This window comes from Tursiops truncatus, assembly GCF_011762595.2.
Source record: "Tursiops truncatus isolate mTurTru1 chromosome Y unlocalized genomic scaffold, mTurTru1.mat.Y SUPER_Y_unloc_1, whole genome shotgun sequence".
Taxonomy (NCBI): domain Eukaryota; kingdom Metazoa; phylum Chordata; class Mammalia; order Artiodactyla; family Delphinidae; genus Tursiops; species Tursiops truncatus.
In genome coordinates, this window is record NW_022983136.1 from 3,495,660 (window position 1) to 3,510,292 (window position 14,633).

The 14,633-nt window shown below is 40.8% G+C and overlaps 1 protein-coding gene across 2 annotated transcripts; it reads left to right on the forward strand.

Moving 5' to 3' along the window:
• Positions 1–4,132: 4,132 nt before the first annotated feature.
• On the forward strand, positions 4,133–6,274 carry LOC101320496 (thymosin beta-4). 2 transcript variants are annotated; one of them, XM_033850322.1, is made up of 3 exons: positions 4,133–4,242; positions 5,278–5,391; positions 5,831–6,274. In XM_033850322.1, the coding sequence occupies exons 2-3, from the start codon at positions 5,292–5,294 to the stop codon at positions 5,863–5,865; spliced, it is 135 nt and encodes a 44-aa protein (XP_033706213.1). In that variant the 5' UTR covers positions 4,133–4,242; positions 5,278–5,291; the 3' UTR covers positions 5,866–6,274. The 2 variants fall into 2 exon arrangements, with proteins under 2 accessions (XP_033706213.1, XP_033706214.1); XM_033850323.1 differs by having other exon boundaries at positions 4,240–4,353.
• Positions 6,275–14,633: the final 8,359 nt, after the last annotated feature.

Here is a 14,633-nt window from a genome sequence, read left to right on the forward strand (position 1 = left end):
GCCCTGAGCCCAGAGTGCACAATGCAACCTGGAGCTGCCTGATCTATAGTTCTTTTGTCCAGCATATGGTAACCCACTTAAGAACTGTAGCTTCTATGATGAAGACATCATCCCTGACATCTGAAATATTAGTACTAAAAGGATTAAATTATCTGGAAATGAAAGCACAGTGGCTAGAGTCACAGACTCAGAGTTGGCCGAGCTGGGGCCAAGGACATTCCTCACCGAAGCCAGTCACTTCCATACCACGCCTTCAATGTTTATTGAGCAACTGCTTTGTATCAGGCATTGTCAGAAACAAAGCAGCCTGTCTCACACTCTTCCTCGAGCACACTCAGGGCAAAGGGGTGAAAACTTTTCTGTACCCTTAACATCAATAATACAGAGTGGCTACTCGCTGAGTTATCACAGCACTGGATTTCTAAGCCTCAGTTTCCCCATCTATAAACCTCTCCTCATGGAAAGGCTGTGGGCATGAAAACAGTCTTAAAACTCCTATTACTTCACCTGACTCTTACAAGGCATCAGCCACTGGGAGGTGCTATTTTCAATTTGCTGGAAAGCTACCAAAATATCTCATTTTACTAGTACTTCTGAGAAATAGCTAATGTAAAAAACATATAAAAGTTTAGTTAATACCAAACCCTGAAAGAACAACTCTTAGTCCATATTAGATCTTTCACTTTTAGTTTAAACTTTGTGCTTTGTTGCCTGTGCTTTGTAAAAGAATGTTGTCTACAGACTGAAATATACAGAATAGGTTATTCCCAAAGCTCTCACAGCTAAGGGTCCATTCAAAGGATGAGAGATCAAAAGTTGCAGAACAGAGAACAACAATTATCTTGTTGGAATTTTACAGGAATATCATGACCTGACCTACATGGACAGCTGTAAGAACAAAGAATTCCAACACCAGGAGGTTTGCAACAACCAAACATGCCCCTCCCTCATCTTGCCTTTAAAACTGTTTTGCTGAAGTCTTTAGGAGAAATCAAGGTTTTGGGGGCATGAGCAACCTGACTCCTTGTATGGCCCTGCAATATATCTTTCTCTGCTCCAAAGTCCAGTGTTTCATTATTGTTTGGCCTCACTGTGCGTTGGATGCATGAACTTGCATTCAGTTACAATAATAATAATGACAATAATAATGATAATAATAATTTTTAAAAATGCTTACTATTATGTGATTTCCAAGCATTTCAGCCTCCCAACAACACTGTGTGGTACATACTAAAATTATCCCATTTCACAGATGAGAAAATTCCAGCACAGAAATATTAACAGGCCAGAGTCACACATGTCTTAAGAATATTGCCTGAAAAAAAAAAAAAAAGTATATTGCCTGAGTTTGCATTTGCTTCCATTTGCCTCCTGCTACCCCTTCCACTCTCTCTAGATTCCCGACAAGTTGGCAAGTCAAGTCCAACAATGTAGACTCTTCTTTTCACCAGTTGCCTTCCTCTCTTTCCCTTCCTTTCTATCCATATCTAAACACAGCAGAAGGCTGCTTGTTACAAAACTAAAAAAATTCTCTAAGCATTTGCAAATTTCTGTTCATTAGTCCCCTTTAGATACACTGTTCTGCAAAGCATAACCCTTTCTAAGGAAAAGACCTTGGGTAACTAAACAAAGAACAAAGCGGTTTTGCTTTTTTTTTTTTTTTTTTTGCTTACCCCCCCTCTCCCACAAGTCTACAAGGATTAAGCCAAAACCTGATGCTATCAATGACTAACAGTGCACTCTGGGAGGAAATTAAGTTGATAACCGGATACTCTGTGCTTTCCACAGAAGGCCTCTTAGATAGTAAAGATGTATACCTCACTCAGAATTTTAATAAATGCAGGTTCTTAAATACATAGGAAAGCACCAAAATCATTACCTTGAGTTATCTGTTCTTTGTGTTTGCCAGTAGTCTTTTACCAAGATGCATGACTGTACATATTCCTAGACAAAAATCACACATACACTGGCTCTCCCCAACCTCCAGAGCAGCTTCTCAGAGTTCCTATGCAGTTATCTCTTAGGCTCTAGTCCTGAGAAAGACCGTGAATGAAACAAACTAACAACTCATGCTGTATGTTTTCCTTTAAATGGAGAGGAAGAAGCAGCAATGAGTTGGTAGTGGTATTCTTTTCTAAACAGGAAACATTGGAGGAAAGAAGTGATATTTGACAGGCTCTGATTGACAGAAAGAAAAATAGAGAAACTACAGAGATGGGGTCAGTAAAATGCAGCTGTCAGTTGAAACCCACCAAAAATCCACCCTGCCACATCTTCTGTTTCTCAAATGAAGTGGACCCTCACACCAATCTCCTAGGATGGGGTCAGGGAGACATGTAACTAGAGAGGTGACATCCTGCACAAAAAGTCTTTTTGCCTGCACAAAAAGTCCAGTATCCCCACTTGTGAACTGGGGAACCAGACAGTAACCTGCCCCTACCCCCCTCTCCCTCTCCACTGAAGAAGGAAGGCCAGTGGAGGAAAAAATGGGGAGGTTTGAGGTGCTCCTGCAGTGGCTTTTAAGTGCTATATAACAACAGACTCTAATCCCAAGTGAGACAAGAGCCTCTGCCATAAACATGGTTAGCAACGAGTTTCTGGAAACATTTTCTGAGGATGCAGGGAGGGAGGAGTATTGTGCATACTACTTTACCTTAAAACAACAACCTGGTTCATTTTCCTTTCACAGGCCAGGTGCAGCGTGGCCCACCCCGGCATGGTATGCATGGTATTTGCAAGTAATTTCAGCTGTAAGAAGAGGAGTCCCTAGTATTCACAGAGTCAGGTGCCATTTTGAAAACTGCTCCTCTCTACCTAGAGCTCCCAAATTTCCGGATGTAACTTAGAAGTGCACTTCAAAATGGAATCCTGCTCTTTCTGTCTTACTTCACTCTGTATGACAGACTCTAGGTCCATCTAGTCTCTACAAATGACCCAATTTTGTTCCTTTTTATGGCTGAGTAAGGTTCCATTATATATAATGTACCATATCTTCTTTATCCATTCCTCTGTTGATGGACATTTAAGTTGCTTCCATGACCTGGCTATTGTAAATACTGGTGCAGTGAACATTGGGGTGCATGTGTCTTTTTGAATTATGGTTTTCTCAGGGTATATGCCCAGTAGTGGGATTGCTGGGTCACATGGTAGCTCTATTTTTAGTTTTTTAAGAAACCTCTGGATATATGTACACATACAGCTGATTCACATCGTTGTACAGCAGAAACTAAGATAACATTGTAAAGCAACTATACCCCAAGGGGAAAAATAAAATGGTATTGTGCTCCAAAAACTCCATTCAAAATATAGAGTTTGATTTTTAAATTCAACCTTCAGAGTTTTAGGCATAATGGAATTGCAGTCTCTGGCCTTCAAAACCAGCCTCCTTAGCAATTCACAATTTAGGAAAGTAATGAACAGGAAAGTGAAAAAACTTCCTCCTCATCAGGCAGGAAGTAAGTAGCATAGCTTGAACTTGACTGACTTTTTCTAAGGGAGAGGTGTTGTACTCTATAAACTCCAGATAAATTAACAACGAATCAGCAGCTATTAGTTATTTGGTTTCGGTGCTCACCAAAATTGTAGCGATAAAAAAATTTGCATGCTACGGTAATAAAGGTTTTTTTTCTTAATCATTTATGGTGGTTTACTTCCCACGCAAGTCTAGGAGGATGCCAGCGAAGAGACAAAGAGGGCCGGGGTGGGGCGTAGGGCTTCCACTGGCCTGAAAGCTGAAATCACGGGAATCGCACCGCTGCAGTGGGCGAGGGCCTGAGGCGAGGGACACCGCACCCTGGCTTGGGGGTGTCTGCAACGGACAAAGGCAGCTTCGCAGTAAAGGAATGCCAGTCCCCCTAGGTACCACCCAGGCCTTTAGTTATCACGCTCCGGTCCCCAAGAACAGGTTTGCGCGGCTGCTGCAAAAACCCATGATGACAGAACAGACATACAGGGCTGGGGACATACATTATGAAGGAAGTGTTGCAGGGTGGGTTTTGCGCGTTTTATTTTTCCGCCCTCGCTGCGGTTAGGTGCGTGGGTGGACGCGGGGTGTGGGTCCCCAACGCCAGCCAGGCCCAGGACGCCGTTCCGGAGACGCTGCGCGAAGAAGTTAAGCACGCCGGCGGTGACGTCACCTCATTTACATAGGAGCGCGCATATAGCGGCGCCAGCCGGGCCCCGCCCGGCACTCGGCGGCGACTACTGCGGAGGCTGGACCTTGTTCGCTTGTAGCTCGCTCCGGTGAGCCCTGGGGCCCCTGCCACTTTGCTCCCCTTCCCGCCCCGCGCCCTCATTGCTGAAGCCGAGCACGAGTCGTCTTCCCGGGAAAGGCTGCCCCTGGGGAGCTTGGAGGTGCTAGACCCTTCCAGATGCTGGGTAACGGGGTCGGGAACTCGGTGATTTTTTTTTTTTTTTTAATATTTAAAAACTTGGCAGTTTTGCTGTGGCAGCTCCGATGGGAACATTTTTTTCTTTCCTCCCCCAAAAGCATTCTGCATGCCTCGTAGGCGATGTTGAATCAGGAGCAGCAAGATCCTTTGTTCCCGCTCACACCCACCCAAGCCCGGAGCTCCACAATGACATTTTTTCTCTCTCCTCCTATGGCTTTATGGGCTGTATCTGTTAAGGTTTAAGGCGGCTGGGCTATAATATGAAATGTTTAAAACGCCCTTCTTGCAGGGGGATGTGTGCAGAGCTGCGGAGTGGCTCCTAAATGCAGATCAGCGTTGATCTAGAGGGTGTGGGGGGCAGCTTTGTGTGCGGCTGGCTACATTGTTGAGCGAAAGGAAGGAAGCGGGTAGGGCGGTGGTCGGTGGCGCCCGGCAGCAGCTGCCGCCTTTGTGAGCAGAGAAGAAAGCAGGACGGCTCGCATCTTTGGGGAAGAGGCCACGTATAGAAAACGGAAACATTTTGTGCAGCCTTGGCTTCATTTTAAGAAATCCACGTCGATTTTCTTCCCCTTAAACTTGAAATGGTTTCACTTTTCTGTAATGTTGAAACGCTGCAAGTAACTAACCCACAGTGGTTAACTTCACTGTTCCGAAAGATTTGGCCTCCTAGTGTGGGCGATCTTCCCAATTTGACCCCCCGCGTTTTGAAATACTAAAGGCGGGGAGGGAGGCTCTCATTTTTTCCTGTAGAAAGAGTATGATCTTTAGCCCTGAATGAAAGCGGAAGGAGTCAAAGTGGGTTTTCCGGCAGGAGACAGGAGGGCAGAGGCTTGTTTCTGAGTCGGGAGGCCTGCCCTCAACCTCCCTCTTGGCTTTGTACCTGCAGCTTCCTCTGCAGCCATGTCTGACAAACCCGATATGGCTGAGATTGAGAAATTCGATAAGTCGAAACTGAAGAAAACAGAAACGAAAGAGAAAAATCCACTGCCTTCACAAGAAAGTAAGCCTCCCTCCCACCCCCCTTCTTTAGAAAAGGCCGAGCGGGAGTGGCGGGGTGGGTAGGAGAGGATGGGAGGGGCTGGGAGAATTGGGGTGGGTGCAGGGAGTGCGGGGGAGGAGCTGACAGTTTTTTGATTCACGCGGCATGGAAAGGTTAATTGAAAATTGCCTTGCAGTCAACAAACACGGGGCTTTAATAATCTAATAATTGAGTGTTTAATATACCATATTAATATGCAAATACCTTTATCCTTTTCTCTGTTCAAATGTTGTATATCACATAAATATTTCATAGTGGAATGCCTATTTGTGCTTGTAGAAATTTGATGAGGAGAGATGTGTTTAAACGAAAGTACTGAAATCCTATGCTCGGCTATACTGAATTCGCACCTCCAGCCCCCTCCATCTTTTGTTTTTGTCTTTTTCTTTTCCGGTCGCAGCGATTGAACAGGAGAAGCAAGCAGGCGAGTCGTAATAAGGCGTGAGCCTCCCATATGCACTGTACATTCCACGAGCATTGCCTTCTTATTTTAATTCTTTTAGCTGTTTAACTTTGTAAGATGCAAAGAGGTTGGATTAAGATTTAATGACTGTGCTGCCCCTTTTCACATCAAAGAATGGAGGAGAACTACTGACAACAAAGGCCGCGCCTGCCTCTCCCATCCGCCTGTCTGGCTGGGAGGAAAAGAACTTGCATGTTGGTGAAGGAGGAGGCTGGGTGGGACGACAGTGAAATTTAGAGTAAAGAGCAAGGTGGTCCAAGGTGTCTTGCGGGCTGTAAAATGCAGTTAAATCAGAGTGCCATTTTTTTTTGTTGTTGTTCAAATGATTTTAATTATTGGAATGCACAATTTTTTAACATGCAAATAAAGTTTTAAAACCTACCTCGTGTGGCTGGTGTCTGGAAGGCTTATTCCCAGATTAAATCTATGCAAAGGGGCCTGCCTCTTGGCCTCACTGGGGAAAAATAAATGACAGACATCTGGTGATCTAGGTAAATTACGTTATATCATAGAAAAGGGTTTCACCTGGGTATGTGAAATCCCTTGTCTAGACTAGCTAGTTGGTACATCATTTTCATAGGCTGAATTCATGTGAGGTGTATTAAAGACTTCTTAAAAATATATTTACAATCTTGGTTTTGATAAGGCAACACTTTCTATAACGAAAAAAATGAAATGGGAATATATATAGCAAAGTATTTCTGGTATCAAATTGAACTTGGTTATTTTACCAGTTACTGGCTTTGATGCAAATAGAATTCAAGCAGTCTTACTAGATAAAAAAATGGGCGGAAACTGCATTTTTAACAGAGTCTTAAAAAGGAAGTTAGTATTTGTGATTCCTCATTGTGTAACGGCTCACTTTCTATTAGAATTCAACATTTAAATTTTCTTATACAGTGAAAAATACATATACCATTAATGAATATGATTTTAGGATAATTAAGTACTGTTAATTCAAATAAATTAAAATATTTGGATTTTTAAACGGGTACCAGTGGCATTGTGCTAAGTTTAATTCAACATGAATTAATTGGCTCATTTCCAGGTTTTTATTGTCTGATAATCCTCAATTTGAAATGCTTTCAATGATAGGAAAAGGAAAGCCTTTGTGTTTAGTCATTTTAATGTGCAGGAAAAGAAGGAAGTAAATTACCTTTTTTTTTCTAATAGTCTTAACACTATTAATCCTTAATGGATTCCGAGGTTCTCTAACAAAAACAACTGAATTTTTAAATGAAAGTTTATGCAAAATCTCAAATTTACAATGTAAATATCCAGGAAGGTAAACTTTTCACCCAAGATTTGACATATGAAAACATCTTTCTTGGGCTTCCCTGGTGGCACAGTGGTTAAGAATCTGCCTGCCAATGCAGGGGACACAGGTTCAAGTCGTGGTCCTGGAAGATCCCACATGCCGTGGAGTGACGAAGCCTGTGCGCCACAACTACTGAACCTGCGCTCTAGAACCTGCGAGCCCCAACTACTGAGCACATGTGCCACAACTACTGAAGCCCATTCACCTAGAACCCGTGCTCTGCAACGAGAAGCCACTGCAATGAGAAGCCCGAGCACCTTAACTAGAGAAAGCCCGCACGCAGCAACAAAGACCCAACACAGCCAAAAGTAAAATAAAATAATAAATTTTTAGAATAATAATAAAATGTCTTACTTGAAGTTGGGGTGGGAATGAGGGTGGGGGATAAAGGTGAGTGCAAATTGTTGATTATTCAACTGGTTGATTTCATTTCCTTTGCTAAACACATTTTGAGAAATGCACAGGAAACCATTTAAACTGGTTTAGGTAATCAACCAGACCATCAACTAGAAGCCTTGATCTGCGTTGCAAGGGAAGGGATGGTGGCTGCAAAACCTGAAGTGCCACATCCTGCTTGATGAGAAAAGACAAGGACAGTGAGCACAAAGTTCAGGGAACTTTCTCAAGCTGAAGCCTGGCCCTCCAGCCCTGCATTTTCTCTTCTTGCCTCTAAGGAAGGGTGTGGCAAAATGAAAATGTGCAAGGCACAAAGATAAACCAAACCCAGGTAGGTTTTTGCTGTGTGCATTTTTCAAACAAGGCAAAGATTGTAAGAAATTACCACACAGAAATTAACATACCATTGTAAAGCAATTATACTCCAATACAGATGTTTAAAAAAAAATTACCACAAATCCAGTATCCTCAATTTAAAGTAAGTGGATACCTAGAGGAGCAGGATTATTCATGAGATCAAGTAAAGGCAAAGAAGGCCTTTTTTCGTTTGGAGGGCAAATTATTGAATTTTGGCTACTTGATATGTGGGTTGGGGAATCCAAAGTTTCTACCTAAATCAGATTTGCTTTGTATTCTTAATTTTGCACATGGCAGGTGAAGGTGGAGTGGGGAAACTACATTTTAAAATTTAATGTGAGGAGAAACCATTGTTTTGTTCTGTTTTCTTTCCCCAGGAGTGTGAGATAATTTTGCCACTTGTGGGTATTTATGAATCAGTATGGGAATTTATTGCCGTGGTATTTAGGAGATTGCAGTGAACACTCTTTCTTACAGACAGAAAGGGGACAAGAGGTTTACCATTAAAATGAAGGGTCATCATTGGATTCTCATAACCATTAGATTCTCCCCACACCTTTGTGAGTCAGGTAACGTCTCCTAAATGCATGAGGAGGATCTACTCATTTCCCTCAAAGAACCAGCTAACTCAAGACAGAATATTTTCTGTTACTTCTAAATGAATGGTTCCAAATTCATACTTTGGAAAGAACAGTTCATTTTGGGAATAATATTAGCCCCCAAATAAAGGTAAAGTATCCTGAGCCTTAGCACAGAATTTAAGCTCAAAATACACAACTTAGTTAGGATAACAGAACAGGTCACCCCCAGATATGCCACTTTTTGATATATTGACTATTTTGAACTGTAGACACACTAAAAACAGCAAATACAGTGAGAGGCTTTCACTGACATCCCCTCAGCTGCCTAAAGACAGATCCTCCAAAAAGGATACAATTGTTATCAACACATTCTTACTCCCACCCCAGGGAGTTTCATTAACTAAGGGAGATTGACTCTTCATCACAGAAGAGACTAGAAGACAACAGTACACTCAAAGTTGTCACGAACTATGCTACCTCTCATCTATTATTTTAAAAATCACTCTCCCCTGAGAGACCTATATCCTCTCCCCTTTCCTTATTAATGTGGTATTTAATCCTTGGTTCCAAAGTTACCCACTTTTCCTGGTTGTTATACATGTATATATGTTAATATATTTCTATTTTATTTTTCTCTTTTTAATCTCTTTACTACCATGTTCTCAGAAGAGAATTCCAAAGAGTAGAGAAGAAATCTATTTTTCTCCCTTATATTAACCTTGAAAGTACTTATTGCTTGATTACTCTAGCAGCCCTCACTCTGCCCCAGGAGGGCACAAGAAAAATGTATTCTTCCCTCTCCCTCCCCAGACACAAAAGTTCTCAATTTTAAATTTCATTTCCAAGAGTGACTTACACTGTAATCTAAGAGAATTAAACTCAGCAAATTGGGGTTCCAATACATTTTATTTACGTATAATGAGATGAGATTTATGGATGTCAGTATTCTAGTAAAAAATTACATAATTTTCTGCTTCTGAGGTCCTGACATTGCCTGACTCCAGCCCATCCAAAGACTGGTTGCTTTAACTCAGGACCCGAGTGTCCTGTCAATAAATTCCTCTCACGTTAGCTAGCTGGAATTGGTGTATATTGTCTGTCACCACTCAGTCACTTGCAATATGCTTTTTTGTCTTTTTTTGGAATTTTATGTCCTTTTATTTATTTATTTTTTAACATCTTTATTGGAGTATAATTACTTTACAATGGTAGGTTTCTGCTTTATAACAAATTGAATCAGCTATACATACACATATATGCCCATATCTCCTCCCTCTTGCGTCTCCCACCCACCCTCCCTATCCCACCCCTCTAGGTGGTCACAAAGCACCCAGCTGATCTCCCTGTGCTATGCGGCTGCTTCCCACTAGCTATCTGTTTTACATTTGGTAGTGTATATATGTCCATGCCACTCTCACTTTGTCACAGCTTACCCTTCCCCCTCCCCATGTCCTCAAGTCCATTCTCTACGTCTGCGTTTTTATACCTGTCCTGCCCCTAAGTTCTTCAGAACCACTTTTTTTTTTTTTAGATTCCATATATATGTGTTAGCATACGGTATTTGTTTTTCTTTCTGACTTACTTCACTGTGTATGACAGTCTGTAGGTCTATCCACCTCACTACAAATAACTCAATTTCGTTTCATTTTATGGCTAATATTCCATTGTATATATGTGCCACATTTTCTTTATACATTCACCTGTCGATGGACACTTAGGTTGCTTCCATGTCCTGGCTATTGTAAATAGAGCTGCAGTGAACATTGTGGTACATGACTGTTTTTGAATTATGGTTTTCTCAGGGTTTATGCCCAGTAGTGGGATTGCTGGGTCACATGGTAGTTCTATTTTTAGTTTTCTAAGGAACCTCCATCCTGTTCTCCATAGTGGCTGTATCAATTTATATTCCCACCAACAGTGCAAGAGGGTTCCCTTTGCTCCATACCCTCTCCGGCATTTATTGTTTGTAAATTTTTTTGATGATGGCCATTCTGACTGGTGTGAGGTAATACCTGTTTGTGATTTTTTATGTCAAGTTCTTTCCTGCCTCCATGCCCTACATATGAAAAGGAGTAAAAGAGAACAGGATTTGCAGAGAGACCCTCAGGATAGCTAAGCTCTATCAAGGAGTCTGTAAAGTCCCCCAAAAGAGTACATAAGTGATAGAGAAGAGAGTAATTACAGAAATAAATGAGAGACAAAAAGATCTAGGCAAAACAACAAAATGTCCTAGATGAGAAAATATTTTCCCAGTCAATGAAAGGGCCTACTGAACAAAGCTAATGTTGTTCCTACATGGTAAATATTTATTTAACTGTCATTATTTAAAGCACTTAATCTTTTCAGGTAAAGTTTATCCATGGTGTTAGATTCATGCCAAGTAAGTCTTTCTGTTACAAGTCAGAGTTTAAGAACTCAAATGCATAAAGGCTAATGACAATTGATTAATGGTCAAAAATCGTATCTCTAAGTAAATTGACCTGAACAACTACTGCCCCAAAGGGTGGTAGTACAGGTTCCCTGCTGGTTCAATATCCACACTCAATGTCCACAGATAAAGTTTTATTGGTACACTCCCAAATGCATTCACTTGAAAAATGTCTATGACTGCTCTTGTGCTAAAATGGCAGAGTTCAGTAGCTGCAATAGAGAGCAAATGGCCTGCAAAGCTGAAAATATTTACTAACTCTTTATAGAACAAGTTTTCTGCCCTCTAATTTATACAAAGCTATTTTCAGAAGGAGAATTTAGGCACAGCATGAAATGTTTAGACACACAAATTACCACAGTGAATTGATATGGAACATAAACCTAATGTTTCATGTGATATTTCTAATGTATAAGCTGGGAAAGTGAAAATATGGAGATTAAAGTAAAAAAACAGACATCAAGAACCTAAACTTTGAGCATCAGGAAAGGGCATAGAATAGAACAAATGTTTGAAGGCGTGTATTTACAGTTGTCATGTTTCCTTTCTGTATTAGCATGTTACTCTTTCTGAAAGTGGAGGTATGCAACCAGAAGGCAATCGTTAACCTTTCCTGTTTGACTAATGGATGAAGGATACTCAGCTTTGATACCAGTCTGAGTAGGCTGTGATGAGTGTAACTTTTTTTTTTTTTTTTTTTGCGGTACGCGGGCTTCTCACCGTTGTGGCCTCTCCCGTTGCGGAGCACAGGCTCCGGATGCGCAGGCTCAGCGGCCATGGCTCACGGGCCCAACCGCTCCGCGGCATGCGGGATCTTCCCGGACCGGGGCACGAACCCGTGTCCCCTGCATCGGCAGGCGGACTCTCAACCACTGCGTCACCAGGGAAGCCCGAGTGTAAGTTTTGATAGCTAATATCTTAAACACACTTTGGAGATCCCATGAAAAGGCTGAGTATGTGTCTATATGTTAATGACCCCCTAGAGGTGCTGTGGTCAGGTTCACTTTTTAGTTTGGACATATTTCAGTCCAGTTGAGATGGGATAACATTTTCAGTATTGTTATTGAAGAGAATGGTCAGTGGTGGAGGAGAGACATGGGTAAGAAAAATAGTTACCCTTTGTAATTTCCAGTTTGCATATGTGTATGTGTCTGTGTGTATCTAATGTTTTATTTTGAAAGTCTCTTATTATAGAAATTCATATATACAATTTATAAATATATAATAAAGATACATCTTTGTATATATTTGTGTTCTTAAACATTTATTGATAACTATTATATGTGGTAATGAAAGATTTGGATATTTCTCATCTTAAGTTTTTTATTGCTACATAAGAAATTGCAACAAACTTAGGATCACAAAACAACACGTTCATAATGTCATAGTTTCTTTCTGTTAGAAGTCCAATGATGGCTCATTGGGTGCTTTGTTCAGTGTCGCACAAGGCTAAATTAAGGTATTGACTGGGTTTACATTCTCATCTGGAATCTCATTTTTCTTCCAAGTTTCTGTGGTTCTTTGCAGAATTCATTTCTTTGAAGCTGTAGAGCTCATTGTGGCTTGCTACTTCAAGCTCAGCAAGAGAAATTCTCTGTGATTCAGAGAAGAACTTAAGCCCTTTTATAGAATGCCCAGCTGATTAAATCAGTCCCACCTAAGATATTCTTCCTTTTGATAACTTAACTGATTGGAACTTCGGTTATGTCTTCAAAATTCCTTGCCATAATATAATACAATCAGGGCATGACACCTTTATTATATAACCTAATCGTGGCATAACACCAGGTAACAAAAATCATAGATGTCACTATAGAATTTTGCCTATTTTACTTCTGCTCAAGTAAAGCATGCATTCCAGAGTCAGAGGGTGCTAACTCTGAATCTTAGCTCTCCCACCTACAAGTTCTTTGACTAAACAAGTAACTTAATCTTTCTATGCTTTATTTCCTTTAACTGTAGACTCAAGATTATTCTAGCACCTACTTCTTTAGCCTAGTGCTAAAATTAAATTGAATAATATTTATAAAGGATATAGTACACTGGCAAATAGCAAGTGGGGAGTAAATGACATATTCATTTTCAGACAATAGAAAAATGATGTTGAACAGCTCCAGAATTTTAATCACTGGATCTTCAAAAAGAAAGGCAAGAGGGGAAAAACTAAGAACATGTTATCCCTGATGTTATAATAGAAAGGGCTTACTTTGGTGGTGATTTAGAATAAGCTAATTTAATACATAGTGCATTAACACAAAGTGAGACACTATAGGTGAAAGTCTCTACCTTCAATAACTATTATTTGAGTTTAAATCTGGACAGCAATACCTGCTTAATAATTGTCTTTGGATAAATTTAGTGATTAGTTTCTTTAAAAAGTCAAATCACTTGTTAAAGCAAATAATTTCTTCCCCGTTGCTGTTACCCACAGAGCTATTTGAACATGGCAAATACTTAATGTGCCCACATGACCCTTCCTTTCTATTCTAATTGAGGATGAGATCTATTATTATGAAACCAAGAGAGAAAGTCTAACTGTAAGAACATTTGCCAAAGATCTTGATGAAGTTGTGTAGCAAATGGAGGAATACAAATATGAAACCCAGGATTCATAGTTTCTGTACTGAAGAATAGTTCTTATCTACCTCCTAGTCTCAAGCTAAAAGCCTATTATTAAGCCTTTCTCTGAAGAGAAGAAGGACAAAAACAATATCCACAAAACAAGAAGAGCCTCCCCAAACACCACTCTAAATCTTGCCCTTGGAAGTAAAGTCAAACAGCTTCCACATATTACAGACTTCCTAATATGTGGAAAAACCACAACCCCACGTTACCTCATGCTTACAACAATGGGCAGACAGAAACCACAAGGTGTGGGCTTTTGTCTTTCTCCTATATTGGCTTCTTATTCTCCAGAATGGCTTCTAGCCTGGTAACAGGGAGAGTGCCTGCTGGCTGAGGAACACTCTGCAGAGTGGCTGGTATGGCTGTGGGTGGTGTCTGGGGAGCGTGGGAAAGGAAAATTCCTGGGAGCCAGGGCTGTGCTGTAGGTCTAGTAACTCAGCCATCCTGGAAATCTTGACATGCCTGGTGCTTTGGGATCCTTGGACTTCCTATCAGAGTAAAACAAAGAGCTAACCATTCAAAGCTTTCTGTAAGAGATTGTGAGAAATGGGATGGGGAAAGAGTTCAACCTACATTCTGAATCTCATTTTTAAGTGATAGTAAGACATCTCTGAATTGAGAGGGGAAGTCTGCATTCTGACACTGATATGCTTCTGACACCAACTGCAAGTTCAAGGGCTTCCCAAGACTAGTTTCAGTAATTCGCTAGAACAATTTACTGAATTTACAAAGCTATTATAATTACAGTTATACTTTATTTCAGTGAAAGAATACAGATTAAAATCTGTATTTTAATACAGATTTTAATGGATACGTGGGGTAGAATCCAGGAAAAAGTTGTCCTTACCAAAGAGAGATTTGTTCTTGCCTTTGGTTATTAGGGGATAATCTCTAAACTGTTAAAATGTGCTGCCTATCAGGCATGTCTTTTTTTACCTGGAGCATTGAGCAGTCAAATAGTAACAATGTGATTTGGGGTTAGGTCTTTGTGTCACATGACATCAGCAGGGTCTCTTGACAGGATGTAGACTTCAG